This window comes from Octopus bimaculoides, chromosome 2 (genome assembly GCF_046866305.1).
Source record: "Octopus bimaculoides isolate indiv1 chromosome 2, ASM4686630v1, whole genome shotgun sequence".
NCBI lineage: Eukaryota > Metazoa > Mollusca > Cephalopoda > Octopoda > Octopodidae > Octopus > Octopus bimaculoides.
The window spans coordinates 168,568,056-168,583,269 of record NC_142929.1 but is presented as its reverse complement, the minus strand read 5'-3'; the positions used below and the strand labels follow the sequence as shown (position 1 = coordinate 168,583,269).

The 15,214-nt window shown below is 37.0% G+C and overlaps 2 protein-coding genes across 3 annotated transcripts in view; one reads left to right on the top strand and one right to left on the bottom strand.

The window, feature by feature from the left end:
- Nucleotides 1-7,238, bottom strand: part of LOC106881530 (cilia- and flagella-associated protein 206) — a 99,270-nt gene extending 92,032 nt beyond the window's left edge. Inside the window, exon 1 of the mRNA XM_014931950.3 lies at nt 6,549-7,238. The gene's annotated coding sequence lies outside the window, so the exon portion shown is untranslated. The remainder of the gene's footprint in view (nt 1-6,548) is intronic.
- A 54-nt stretch (nt 7,239-7,292) lies between these two features.
- LOC106881525 (dedicator of cytokinesis protein 1) overlaps nt 7,293-15,214 on the top strand; it is a 179,104-nt gene continuing 171,182 nt past the window's right edge. For both annotated transcript variants that reach the window (XR_008263483.2, XM_014931942.3), the window contains exon 1: nt 7,293-7,683. Coding sequence is in view for 1 of the 2 variants with exons in the window: in XM_014931942.3 (XP_014787428.1) it covers nt 7,638-7,683 (46 nt within the window). In the remaining variant the exon portion in view is untranslated. The remainder of the gene's footprint in view (nt 7,684-15,214) is intronic.

Genomic DNA, 15,214 nt, shown 5'->3' with positions numbered 1-15,214 from the left:
GTCCCCACTACACTCTTGGAGTGGTTGGCATTAAGAAGGGCATCCAGCCATAGAAACCATGCCAAATTAGAATGGAACCTGGTACAGGTCCCCAACTTATCAGTTCTCAGTCAAACCGTCCAACCCATACCGGCATGGAAACAAACATTACATGATGATGATGATGGTGATAATGATATATGTTCTAAGACTCATTCCTCCACCAATCTTCTCAACGCAGAAATACTCATTTAGGTGCTCCCTTACACTTCACATTGTATCCCTATCACTGTCCCTTATCACCTCTTCCTCATTCTTATTTCCTAAACTTACCCCATTCCAACCAAACTCGCACTCACTGTCTCCATCTCAATCCCCATATCTAATCATCCATCACACTCTCTCAAACTTACATGCCCATTCACTCTTTCTGTTCTATTCCTATTTTCTTTCATATTCACCTTGTATCTTGTGATACATCCTCACCATATCTCTCTCTCTTTCCAAGTGGAAAAAAAATTATCTCCTCTTCATGATACCAACTCTGTCCAGATATCATAATTTTACCTCCTTTAGTAGTGTGCCTCACTCAGTTGAGGAGTGTCTTGTCCTCAGAGAAGTTGGTGACCTTGCTAGTGCTGATGCCAGAAAATAAAAAATAAAACCCCCCAGTACACTCTGTAACAAGGTTGGTGTTAGAAAGGGCATCATCATCATGTTTGGACATCATATAAATGGGAGAAAATATCTCCAATATATATAGTAGAGTTTATTTATTCATTTAAAGTTGATGATTCACTTCAGCAATGGTTAGAGTTTCTTACTACATGCAATCCTTTGAGTATCAAAGAGATGAATCTTTTTCCAGAAAGGTAGATAGATAGATGGATGGACAGAGAGGCAGGCAGAGAGACAGATAGATAAATAGATAGATAGACAGGGAGAGAGACAGATAGACAGAGAGAGAGAGACAGATAGATGGATAGGAGTGGCTGTGTGGTAAGTAGCATCACCAGTAAAAGGGGAAAAAAACAATGAGTAAGTAGAACCCTTGCTTTGCCTCGTTTTTTGAATGACTACACTTAAACTTGGGTGTTTGAATGTACGTGGTCTGAGCTCGAAGTGGAAGCAAGCCTGTTTCCTCGACAACCTCAGATCACACGATATGCATGTGATGGTTGCTACAGAGACCAGGCTGGACAGTCTACAAGCCTTCTCACCCCTTCTGAATGACTATGAGAAAATCATGTCTCCTAGCCAGACCGGAGGACGAGGGGGTGTAGTAGTGCTGGTCCGAAAAGGCTTGGCTCTGCAGACAAGCACAGTCTATGTAGACCCAGAAGGTGAGCTGGTCGTCCTTGATGTGACACACAACAGTAAGGCCTTCAGGTTGATCGGGATCTATGCACCTTGTGCTAGAGGATTGTAAAGTGATTTTTATCGGCGCCTAAAGAACTTTCTCGTGACGTCGAAGACATTAGTGGTGTTAGGATACTATAACGCTATCATTGATGCACGCATCGATAGCGTTGGCTCGACCGTTAGGATAAACGAACTCACGCCTTGTAGATCTGCTTAAGCGTTTTCAGCTGCTGGCAGATCGTTACAGACTTGACCATCCGAATGTCCCAGAGTGGACCTGGATGAGCGGCGACTGAAGGTTCAAGTCTTATCTTGATAGGATATTGATAAGAACTGCAGATAAGTCTAGTTTTAGCTGTCCACAGCTTGTCCAAGTAGTGTACACTGACCATAGAATGGTCAAGTGCAGACTGGACATAGATAGTACAGTTAAAAGAGGACCCAGATACTGGAAGCTGAACAAGTCTATTTTGACTAGCGAGGCATACTGTAGCCGGATTAAGGAATTAGTACAGAGGGCATTAACCGGTGCTGTGGTTAACAACCGATGGTGGTTCACCCTCAAAAGAGCCATTCGTTTTGAGTCTATTAGGTTTAGCTGTCAGCTAAGACTAGATAAGGCCAGAATAGAAGGGCAACTAGTTAAGGACCTAGTGGAGGTGCTGAGGTTGGGCTCTGCATCTCACATTTTGGCAGCGAGAACGACTTTAGACCGTCACCTCAAAGCTAAACACGAAGGGTGCAGAGTTCGGGCTAAAGTGCATGCATTGGGCCGTGAGGGAATTAATGTTGCCGGATGGGCCTGTACGGTAGAAACCCAGCATGGCAACGGTGCCACAATTAGGTCTGGTTGATGATAACGGGTGTTCGATTGATGGATGGGACGAGATGTGTGAGGCGCTTCAAAAGCACTTTGCCGAGTTGTTCAGGAGTAGCAGGGTGCTGGATCATGGCAAGGCCCTTAGGGACTTCCTGTCTGGTGGCCTGCGCTCTCAGCACAAGAGGCTGAGTGCTGTGAAGGGCCAATCACGACCGAGGAGGTGATCAAGGTACTTGGCGAGTGCCCTGGGGAGAAGTCGCTGGATCTCGATGGTCTGCCTTATGAATTTTACAAGAGTATGCCAGACTTGTTCGGGCACCTGCTGGTCAGTGTCTATGCCAATTGGCAACAGAATGGGAGAATTCCCAAGTCTGCAAGCCGGGGACTGGTGATGTTGATCAGGAAGGACCCGAGCAAGGGGGACGAAACAGGGAACTTCAGGCCCATAACTCTGTTGAACACAGAGTTAAAGATTTTGGCCAAGGTGCTAGTGAAAAGGTTGGCGTGGGTCGTGGACAAACTTGTCGGGGAAGAGCAAATGTGCGCTATTCCAGGCAGGATGATCCATGACAATCTCCACCTTATATGCTTCTCCTTAGAGAGGGTGGGAAAGCTTTTTGGCACAGTGGGGGGGCACTGTTACATTTAGACTAGTCTAAGGCGTTTGATAGGGTTGACCATCGGTACTTGGTGGCGGTCCTTGGGAAGGCTGGCCTGGGCCCATCCTTCCACAGTTGGATTGCTGCATGGTACAGCGACATTGAGTCTGTCATCAAACTGAATGGTTTTCTTTCGAAGCCATTCGGGATCAAGCGTTCAGTGCGTCAGGGGTGTCCCCTGTCTCTGCTTTTGTATGTGTTGGCTCTTGAGCCATTGTTGCGGAAGTTGGAGGTGATAGGAGTCGCGCCGCATGATCTATGGTGTGGAAGAGGAGCTATGGCGTACGCAGATGACATCTCCATCATTGTGGCAGATGAGGGCCAGCTTCCAGTCGTGGAAGAGGCTATCAAAAGTTATGAGGCAGTGGCAGGAGCAAAGGTTAACAAAGACAAGTTGATAGCTTTGTGAGTAGTGTTCGTAGAAGGAAACTGAAAGAAGCTGGTCATGTTGTGCTTGTGTTTCCTTATCTTGACATCACATGATAGTTGTAATGAATGTCACCATCATAGAAGGTTCTTTTCATTTCCAATCTTTCATGAAAATATAGGGGCATAAGGCATTATTCTATTGTTATCATGAAGTTGATTATAATTTAAAGGAGAACATTTTAAAGTATGATTCTGCAGTTTATTTTGGGATTTCACTTGGTGTTTACTTAAGTTTATTTGATGAGCTGTAATTTGGGTAATGAATCATTGTAATATGACAAAAGTATAGAAATAAAAAAGAATCATCTTTCAATATTTGCATATGTGGTAGCGTTAAAGCTGAAATATTAACAATAATCTATTTTCTCTCTTCCATCAGTGTTGAGGTGGCCTTAATTCTATATTTATATTTTAGTGTTGGTTTTCTTTCTTCTATGCAACATTGTCATACTTCAGCTGTCATCAATCTAAACAGCTGTTCTTTCTTGCATAAGCTCCAGGCTGAACATTGCATGTCATTAATGTATTTATGCAATTTTAAAGTCTCTCTGCTTACTTGCTAATAATATTGAGGTGCATTTCACTTTGGAATAAATATTTTAACACAAAGGAGGGCTTAGGAGTTTTGATTCCTTCTTGCGCCTCTTCTGTTAACACACACTTGAAACATTTTTTTTTTAGATTTATTATATTTTCATCTGGAGAAAGGAATTATGTTATGGCTGTCACAAGTCTTCTTAGACAAATGTGGATGGTGCAATCAATGTCTCTTTGAAACAGCTTCAAGTCAATAGCTGCAGACAAGGAGGGAATTCCAGAGAACTGTCCCACTTCAGAGGAAAGCCTGAGTGTAGTTGTTAGTGCAAGGACTGTAGCAGGTGGACACCATATGAGTAGCAAGAGGAGAGATGAATGAATTGGGAGTGTTTGAGTAGAGGTGACTTGAGATCAGCTAACTCTGAGGAGGAGGCACCATTGTAGTAGCATTAGGAAAGCAAAGAGACAAATCAGCACATCTGTGGGATAGAAATTAGTGTATTGGTGAGTAACTTCATGTCAATCATTTGGGTGGCTGTTTGAGGGTGTGGCCTAGGATGTAGCAGTTTCTTGGGTTTGAAGTTTTTTCTGGTCCTGAAATGTGGGGAACAAATTTCTGTTTTGCTGCAAAGAAAGGCTTTCCTTTATAGATCTACAAGAAATTTGGAATTGTGTAAATGTATGAATTTTAAACACACACACACACACAGAGAAAATCTGCATTTTATAGTTAAGATTCCATTGTAATTCTTCTTTTTAAATACAAGGATGATAAAGATGGTTAACATCAAACTGATTGTTTCCATGACACTAATTTGCTGCCACTCTAGCTCAGTGTTCTCCATTCTCCAACTTAAAAGTCTTAAAAGATTACAGGCACTATCTTGCTTACTTTTATGAATTAAGAATTAATTGCTACTCAACCAAATCAATTAAAAGTTATTGGAAACTTTTAAAGTTTCACATATTATATATATGAAAAAATAAAAGAATCATATAAACTCATAAGATCAGTTTCCTGGTTTCCGTGGTACATACATTCCTCCTTGGACAAGCTGCCAATCCATCGCAGGACTACTCATTTTTGCCAACTGAATGGACTGGAACAACATAAAATGAAGTGTTTTGCTCAAGAACACAACGCGTCGCCTGGTCCAGGAATCAAAACCACAATCTTATGATCACGAGTTTAATACCCTAATCACTAACCATGCACCTCCACACACACACACAGATACATGGCTGAAGGAGATAAGAGGAAGTTAGTGGTAGAGTATTAGAATGAACAACTCTGAAGGAACAAGATGAATATAAGAGAGAACATAGACATTGGATCATAGGAGAAGATGAGAGAGTGGATGCTGTTGAGGTAGTGAGTGATAAACAAGTGCGGAGGTGCAGGTAATGGAAAATACCAGTTTGTAGAGGGGTAAGTAGAAAATATAGGAGTGATTCATGAAGGAGAATGGAACAGAGAGTAATAGAATGATGTGCATGATGTAGAAGTTGCGGAAAGGGAGATATAGGGATACATGAGTGTGATTGTTTACATTTTTTGAAATTTATTTGAGCTGCCGGCTCGTACCCCTTATTTGAGTTATCAGAGTTGCAGCTTAGTCTAGTGTGCAAACTAGTTTTCCAGCTACTTGTGCTTTTTAGTAATAGGTGTGAATAAATGAAGTTCCACTCTAAAATATCACAACAGATCTGATGAAGATCTTACATTTAAGATATTCAAAATCATTTGAGTAATAAAAATAGTTATTAATTTGAGATCACTGGTGATGGTGTGACATAAAAAAACACCCAATACAGTGGATGGCTTTAGGAAGGGCATCTAGCTGTAGAAACCAAGCCAAAACAGACTATGGAACCTGGTGTGGCCCTGACCTTACCAATTCCTATCAAGCCATCCAAACCATGCCAGTGTGGAAAATGGGCATTAAATGACGACGATGATGATGAATTAACTAGAAGTATAAGAGACTAACATAAAAACAGTGTATTTCAGTAATAATGATTTTGAACCTCAACAAATGATATATTGAAGTAAAAACACAGAAGTTGCTGATGAAGTGAATAGGATAACTGCTCACCAATCAAAAACTATGTGGTTTGTACCTTGCTATCTGTGTTGTGGCATAATGCTGAGAAAATACACTTACATGTCAATGTCCTAGTTATGTTAATATTAATGTACATAATGCAGGATATATTCATTAGGAAGTTAACTAGAAATAATTGTCTAAGAAGGAAAAAATTATACAAGGCAATGAGTAATATCATTACCCCCATTTTTTCAAAAGTACAGGAAATAATTGTTTTGGTTTTATTCTGACCCCATCAGCAAAGCATAGTCTTCACTGTGCTTGTGGAGTATGTAAATGACAATAATTCATCAACAGGTAGATAAGCATTGGAAGAAGTTATAAGAATAATTGTATAATTGTACTGTGTAATTAATTGGTTAGTGTTTCCTTAGCTTGTAATGCTGAACTCAAATCCTGCCATTAACCTGGACACATGAATTATTGGAGAGTAGGATATACTGAAGTGGTTTCTCAGTCTTTTGTTGCTATTGCTGGTGTCATTTTCTTTTCTTTCCAGATATAAGTATTTGATTTCAAAGTGGTAAAGATAATGGCTCACAATAGTACCTGTTTAAATTAAATGTCTGGAGAGTCTACTATATTTCTGACATAGCTCCGATTCTCAAATATTGACATGTTTGGAAAGAAAATGTACTAAAAAAGTGCACTCACCTTTCTTGTAGTAGCAAAAAATATTTTGATAAAATTATCGATTTTTTTCTTAGACTCAAAGATGCTTGTGGCGGAGAAGTATTGTTGAATATATGGACCCTAGTATATTACCGGTGTTATTTTACTGACTCTGGAGTTATAAAAGACAGTCAATTCCACACTAACATTTAAACTAATCATATAAATGGGATAAAGACAAAATATCAGATGTTCTAACCTGATAATATTACTGATTTCGTCCTTAGATTCTCTAAAAGAATCGAGATAAAGTAGACTGCTTTAACTTTTACCCAATACTAGCGCTTTATTCACCCTGCAGTGATGGGAAGAAAAAGGCAACTCCAGTTTGTTATGAACATAAAAATATCGATATTAATTACGAAGATTTTCCTGTTTGTTTTTGTTCGTAGTTATTTTAGTAACTAATTTCACGGTTAAAAAAAGTTAGAATTCATTTAAATAGTTATACATTGATACATATTAATCTGCTACTCCACGTTTAACTACGTTGTGAATCACTCAAATACGTTTTGTTTGCGTCAAAGTCTATTGAATTTGAAAGAAATAAAGGAATAAGTGTCCATAATATGTATATTGCTATCAAAGTGATACCTTAAAAATAAGTATTTGATTAGTTCTAAACAAAACACAAAAGTCGTTACTATGATGCTTTTATTTACACTGGTTGTCGTGGTAACATCCCTCCTCGTGTAATAATGTGCTTGCTTTAGAGGAAGTGACGTCAGAACAATACTGGTTGTAGTTTTGTTGGTAGTGGTCGTAGATGCTGTACCCGTCAATTGCCCTCCTCCCCCCACTTTCATTCGGTCCTGAAGTCAGGTCACGTGATAACCAGAATCAAGATGGCGCTGTTTTGGGCGCAGTGTCGCGACTGTCGCACCAGCAGCAAGTTTTATAGTAATAATAACAACAACAACACTAATTACTGTCAACCGATGACCGGTTGTCTTTCTCATGTATTACCTCTATTACAGTTGTTGTTTTAATTGTTTGGAACCCCCAAAAAAAAACGGAAATTCATTTTATTTACTATTTTTGCTTGTGTTTGAAAGTGTATAATTATCAGTCATGGCGAAGTGGACTGCTACAAATGCCAACGAAAAATATGGAGTCGGTAAGTGTACGATACATATATATATATATACATACATACATACATACATGCGTAGATATGCAAGTACTCGTGTAGTTTCCCAGCACATTGATCGTAAACATACAAAAGACATCAAAAACTTTTCAGTCGGAGTTCAAATTCCATCAGGGTCGAAATTACGTTTGATCTCACGAGGGTCGATAAATAAAAATAGTTTAGTATAGTTTGCATTTGACCTACGGAACTTAAAAACCGTTTTAACGTTCTGATAAACACGCTTGAATGCAACAGTCAGTATGGTTTTAATAACTAAAAGCGTATCTCTGTAACTTCTCATGAGTGACAAACAGTTTTAAAGGTTTAATGTCATTAATCAGGAATATGAAAAACTTTAACTAAGATTTCTTATCCGATTGAATGTGTATGACACTGTTTTCAATTCTCGTATTTAAAACTGACCCTCACACATTAACTTTTTTTCCACATAGAGATTAGCACTGTGCTTGTCTACTCAAAATAATCGTAATTTTGTTGGGTTTTTAAAACTTGGTTGAAACACCCATCCCTTAACTGGAAAAACCATGAAACACTTTCCCTAGTATGGATAATTAATCGTCAGTGAATATCTTTGCTGTCAAAACATAGTGAAATTAAAGTAATGTCACTGCGTGTTGTGGCAAGTTCTGCTTTTATAACCCCTCCCAGTTTTGGCTATATACTTCTAGATAAAACGAATAGACAAGTTTGAATGCTTTAATTTAATGCACTTTATTTTCCACATGATTTGAATTGCAATGTCAAATCCAAACACTAAGTCAAATAATTTGTACTTATCAGCAAGCGATCAAATGTAACAAAAGACATTTTTCGTGTATGAATACAATACTCATTTAAAAAAAAATTAATATTCAGTACCAGTAAGTGCCAATAAAAGAAGAGTGGGTGCTTGATTTAACTGCATGAGTGATAGCTATTACTTTTTACTAGATGTCAATCAAAATGAAAACAGTTTTGCTTTTTTAGTAAAAGTGTAGACTATCAAAATAGGTTATCTTTTTTTGGTGACATCTCTTACTTGCAGTGTCTCTCTAATAAAAAATAATTATTTATACACCATTGTAACGGATGCTCGGTCCATCTCTCTTCGTCTTTTTTTCCTTCATTTTTTATTAGTTATTTTGCATTTTCACTTATATTCTTTTTGCTCACTCTGTTTACATCACCCAGAATAAGATTTTTTTGTTTTTGCAAAAGTTTTAACCCATAAAAAAAGTTTGTCCGACAGACATTCGTTTAGAACAATGTTTGGGCAACTGATATTCTGTATTTGACAGATCTCACTTTCCTGACTTTTCTACATAATTCTACGTACTGTGCGTGCACCTTTGATGAGTTGTAGTGCACCTGAGCACTATACACAATAATTTAATCATTATTATGAAATTAAACTTTACACTCAATCACACACACAGTCGTACTTATATACGCATACGCGCGTGTAGTTTATCTGTACATTCATACAAATACAAAAGTTTACGCACATACCCATAAATACGTAAGCATGTCTGTGTGTATGTATGTGTGGCTTTAAGGAGTGTAACTTTTACGTAAATATACATTGTATATTCACATGAACAAGAATATATATTGTATATATATTCGCCGATGATCGTTCGAAAACATACAAATTCAAAGAAATTGTCATAAAAAAAAGTTACAACCGGTTATGTTGTGTGCTTACATCGAAATTCCGCTGTATGTGTGTGTGCACACTGTTTCGAGTTAAAGTGTGAGTGTAGACTGTCGACGAAATGGGGACGCAAGTCTGTAGGAGATAGATAGAGGGAGAGAGATCCGCTCTTGAGATGGGAACAACTAAGAGTTTGTTGTCAGTTAATATATTTACCAGCATTGACATCATCGTCTTCGTCGTCAATGACGACATCTTAGCCATTCCCTTAATATCTCAGCCAACGAGGGAACCCTTGACCTGTTAGATGTAACAGACTAATCTCCCTCAAATCATACCCATCCGTCTTAAAAAGAGAGTGACATTGGATAACGTGTTCCCAGAGGGAAAGAAAAGAAAAATACATGACTTTTGATTATAGGTCTATCGATAAAAGCTGACCTACAGCCAAATATTTTTTTTAGGGTCTGTCTGGAGGAATCTTATTTTTGTTTTAGAAGCTGCAATATTTTTTTTTCATGTTTCTAATATGAGATTTTAGGCATTTTTTCGATATGTAAGAATGACAGATAAAATATCCATATCGAAAGAATGCAAGATTTTATTGTTGTTAAAATGAACAGCAATAAATATATATACTGGTGTCTATCCCAGAGCAAATAATTCCTCTCACAAAAATTGGCTTTATATTCTTAGATAGAATGTGAGGGCAAGACTTCCTTTTGTCAGTCTTTAGGATGAAAACAGAAATAATACTAGAACATTGCTATACAGAAAAACTTTAAATACAAATAGTGTGACGAACAGAATGATTACTAAACTTTGTTTATCACACTTTATTTGCCATGCAATGCATAATATTGTTAATGTCATTAACTGCGGTATAAGACCACACAAAGTGTGGGATAGAGCACTATTAACCCCTTAAGGCGACTCCAGTACTAGCTGGTACTTTGTCAAGCTCGATAGGATATGAACTTACATTGTAAAGTGAAGTAAAGGCCACATTCTTGCAGGAAGAGTAACAGTCGATTAGGTCAGCCCTAATAATTGATTAATACTTTATTTTATCGGTCCCTGAACGATGCAATACAAAATTGACTTCAATCGGTATAAAAGATTAAGGAGTTATAGAAATACAACGTAGCTGTTATTGAGTCGTTAATTCTTTTGGGGCATAAACGTCACAACCTCTTAAATACTCGACCCCTCAATCAAACGGGTAATTTGAAAGTTGTTGATTTATGAATATGTTTAGTATGATTTCTTACATTGAAACGAATTTTAAAAATTTTGCTGTGGTTCAGTTGGATAGGTTAAATGAGACTGAGAGACGTTCATGACTTGAATGAAAAGAAATAGCTAAACAAGCATGAATTACAAAATTAGTAGAATGCAGAAACACAAAGTGAAAGGAGTACTAGTATCGCTTTTCCATGCCAACCACACCCAGAATGCCCTCCGAACTTAGGGTGGGGGGAAATATATAGAAATTGATATGTAGGGGTTTTTTAACTGCTCCCCGACTTTCCCCTGAAATGCTATATATGCATAAGCACTAAACATGCGTGTACATGCACAAAGTAAAAGACACGTGTGCTGTAATCATAATAAACAAATAAATAAAAAGTATAATCCCCCGTGATTTGGAGGGATAGAGGGAATGGGAGCAGCAATGCTTCTGCTTCTCTCAAGAGCCTCAAACGACATAAACAAAGGTTGGGAGTTGAAAAAGGATCGACTGATTCGGCCTGCTGGAAAATTTAACTCGGAAATCACAGCGATCTTCCACATAAGTATTAGGTCTCGGGTTTATAAGGAAAAAAAAAAGAAGAAATGAAATTGTGTGGCGTCCATGCTTGCTCAATGGTATTACTGGTGCTAAAGAAATGAAATGGCTACAATTAGCAATCAAAAGTTTTCCTTCATCTGCTATTTTACAGTCACAGAAACCACGATTTCATCGCATTTAGAAATGTGACAGAATTTAATCTGTTCCCACCAGAATTAGAACCTCAGTTAGTTGACATTGCTTTCTTAACACCCTCTACTTTTTCTTTTCCATAGAGTGTTTTAATCGATCGGCTGAAAATCAATGTATTACTGGTATGTGTTTACATCGATTCTATTTAGAGGCCGACCCCCCCTCCCATCCCTTCCCACAAGCATCGAACTTGAAGTTATAAAGGAATAACCGAGCTGAGATGTTGCTTGAAGTAGTACATCTGTTTTGTTGCTGTTTCGCCTCAGGTCAGTTCGACGGAGCAGACTATGAGGAAAGGCGTTCCAGCTATGACGTCCTGTATCTAGTGTTACATTACACAATGTATCTTTCCTTGAACACATCAGGTGTGGTTCGAGCATATTTGGTTGCTATTTATGGCAGGCCGAACAACCTTAATTATGTGTAGCACTCGGTTTTTCTGGAGACTTACTGTTGTACCATAGCCAGAGGTCACTATTATTATGCATTATTATGTAACTGATATCAGGCCATGTGCCTGTAGTAGAAAGGGTATGTATATTTGTGTATGTGTGCAAATAAATGTGTATGCACGCGCGAGCGTGTGATGTTTATATTTACTGGCATTGTTTTTAATGGTATTCTTTCGTTACATTTAGTGCAACGTATATGTTTATGGAAAAATATAACACTGTAAAGTTCATAAATAATATTGCTTGTTATTCAGAAAATCCTCCCTTTTTGAAAGGAACACTTTTCAGTTAAATATTTCGACTTGTATAACAGTTCCGTGTTTAAATATTTGGGAACCGAGTTGTTTTAATTTTAAGCTAAACATTTCACAAAAAAAAACAAAAAAAAAACAAACTATCTCTCTCTCTCTCTCTCTGTGTAATATCAGCAACTTTGAGTCACTCAAATATAGTTGTCAACACAGCCAAGGCGTGTAGATTTGAAAGTCTGTATTGTATTTAATAGATTCATGTGTAATCAACTTGGTTCCATCGACTGCTGACCTCTCTCCACCACATACATACACGCGTATACTCATTCTTGGTTGGTCTTCTCCCCTTCTAAATAAGTCTGTTTACTTTACGAAGACACCTTCCAGCATCTGTCAAGTGGTGTTTTGTGACATTTCCTTTCGAGTTGTAAATGTAGCCCACTATTTTCGTTGAACTCTTCTAAATATTTTTTCACTTTTCTGCTACTGCTGCTCCCCCTTCCCCCCTCTCTCTCTGTGTACTCTGTATGTGTGGGTATGTGTACACACACACACACACACACATATATATTATTACTCATACATGCTTGCTTACACAGTTACCGACGACAGCCCTCTCATTCTTGATGTGCTTGCTCATATCTTAATTACAAACTTTTGTTTTTGGTCACCTCCTGCTTGTTCTGTGTCTGGATCAAAATAAATAAATAAATAAATGAAAAGAACCTATTAGCTGTAATGGTCAGCACACATATATGTAAATAATTACCCACACATTTTATCTTATTTTAATTACTCCTCTCCCTCATTCTCTTTTACTGTATATATGTATATATACATACACACACACACACATATGTATGTATATAATTTCGTTGCTTGTCATTGCTTACATTAGATTTATAAACACTCCTTTACGTGTAAAAAAAAGCTCCTGTTTCTGATGATTCGTTGGAATAACATTACTGTGTGTGTGTTTGTATCAATTGAGAAACTTATACGGTAATTGAGATATCTAGATTAACTAATAGTTTTCAAATGAACATTCCTGGTCTTATTAACACTTCGATCGCAAAGCGTTCATGTGTTTTGCAAGTTAAAAAGGTAAAGGATAGTTTAGAATCCGAAGTAAAAAAAAAAAAAAAAAATGGAATTTACGAATCTGGTTCCTTTGCGAAACTAGCCATCCAGTCTTTTTTTTAATGACCGTCTAACGTTCCAAGCACGATCATTTTTTTTGGCTTTTGTTTTTGTTTTTTAACCCGTCTTCTTCGTGTCGCTTACCAACCACATGGTCCCGGGTTCAGTCCCACTGCGTGGCACCTTGGGCAAGTGTCTTCTACTATAGCTTCGGGCCGACCAAAGCCTTGTGAGTGGATTTGGTAGACGGAAACTGAAAGAAGCCCGTCGTATATATGTATGTGTCTGTGTTTGTCCCCCTAACATCGCTTGACAACCGTTGATTTGCTCGACTAAAGGCGGTGCTCCAGCATGGCCGCAGTCAAATGACTGAAACAAGTAAAAAAGTAAAAGAATGAACTGTGTACCCTGGACTACATTATGCAATGTGTATTGATAGAAAAAGATGAATTGTGATAAGGGAGATTTTGGCTTGAAACATGATATGTCACGTTTGGAACTCCGGGGTGTCGTGTCAATGCTTTTTTAAAAATGATAAGTTAGTCATGTTTGGAATGCATTAAAAAAATGCAATAGTCACTTTTGGAATGCTTTTAAAAGGCAAAATTGTTGTGGTCAAAATATTTTTAAAAACAGAATGGTCATTGTTAGGAAGCCTTGGAAGATGCATGTGTGTTCAGGATAAATTGAACCTGTTATTTTCAATTTTAGGTTCTAAACTATGGTAAACCAAAGATCTTGAGAGAATCACTCGGTTATTGCCAAGAACATGGCATAAACTATTCTAAAGACTTGTCTTTGGTGAGATGATAGTGCTATTAATATATATCAAATATACTTCTTTTAAGCATGATTATATTTAATGGGATTCATTAAATATGACATTGTTAGTATTTAGACACTCAGTTTTGCTGGTCAGGAAATGTAGGTTCATGAAGGAAATTGTTACCAAACTACTTGAGTAAAAGTAGTCAGTTGAAAAAAGAAACTATGTGGAAACTAGGTTCTTGTGGTATATTTGAACCCAGCTGGAATCTAATTCTACTTTTTGACCAATATTAACTAGCCATTATCGTACATTTTTACTGTACATTTGTATTATGCATTTCTAATCCCTGATGTATGTCAAGTTATTATAAGCACCACATTATATGAAGCTGTTTGAACAGAGGAAATAAAATAATTTTTGCTAATGTAATTTGACATTTTACTGTCTTCATGGTCTAAACATTAAGCCATTATTATAGTGAGATAAATAGAAGTTAATAAGTAACTGCAAAAAAAAAAAGAAAAAAACAATAAAAGAAATGAAAGAATACACTCTGACAATTTGAAACCTACCAAATAATATTATCTGAGAGTTTAAATTAGCTAATGGGTGGGATTTTTTTTTTGCAATATCCGAATAGATGTGAAGTTGATTTCTTGCTGACAAAATCCTATTATCAAAAGAAAATTTTACTTACTGCTTTGGTGTTCTTGTGCTTAACATGTTAGACATTTCAAATATTTTCCTAATCACTGATTTTCATTTTTGACAAAGATTGAATGATGGGAGTTAATATTTATAATACTTAATAACATTTTATAATGCCAAAACCTTGTGGCTATTGGTTTCAGTGATGTAATTTAGTTATAAAAGAGCATTTATAAATAAGTAATGTATGTTTCCTGTCTGTTATATAAATATGCTCAATACATATTAAACTTTTTTTTTATAAAGGACTAATGTATCTTTAAACTGAAGTTCCTTTCTTCTGTATAAATACAATTGTGAAATCCATCACTTTCCTTTGGTTCTTTGCATCTAAGGATCAATATCTAGCCTCATGATCCTCACATGTCCTACTAGGCTTCTGATCCTTTGACAGAATTCAGAATTTTGGAAACTGGAACAGTTTTGCATTAATTGATAATTTAATTATAAGGGGTTACTGATTGAATATTTATGTAATATAAAGCTTTGATAATTCCCAATGTTTTCGACATAAGAATTAACCACATCATCATCATTGCCAATTAAATATCTCTTTTC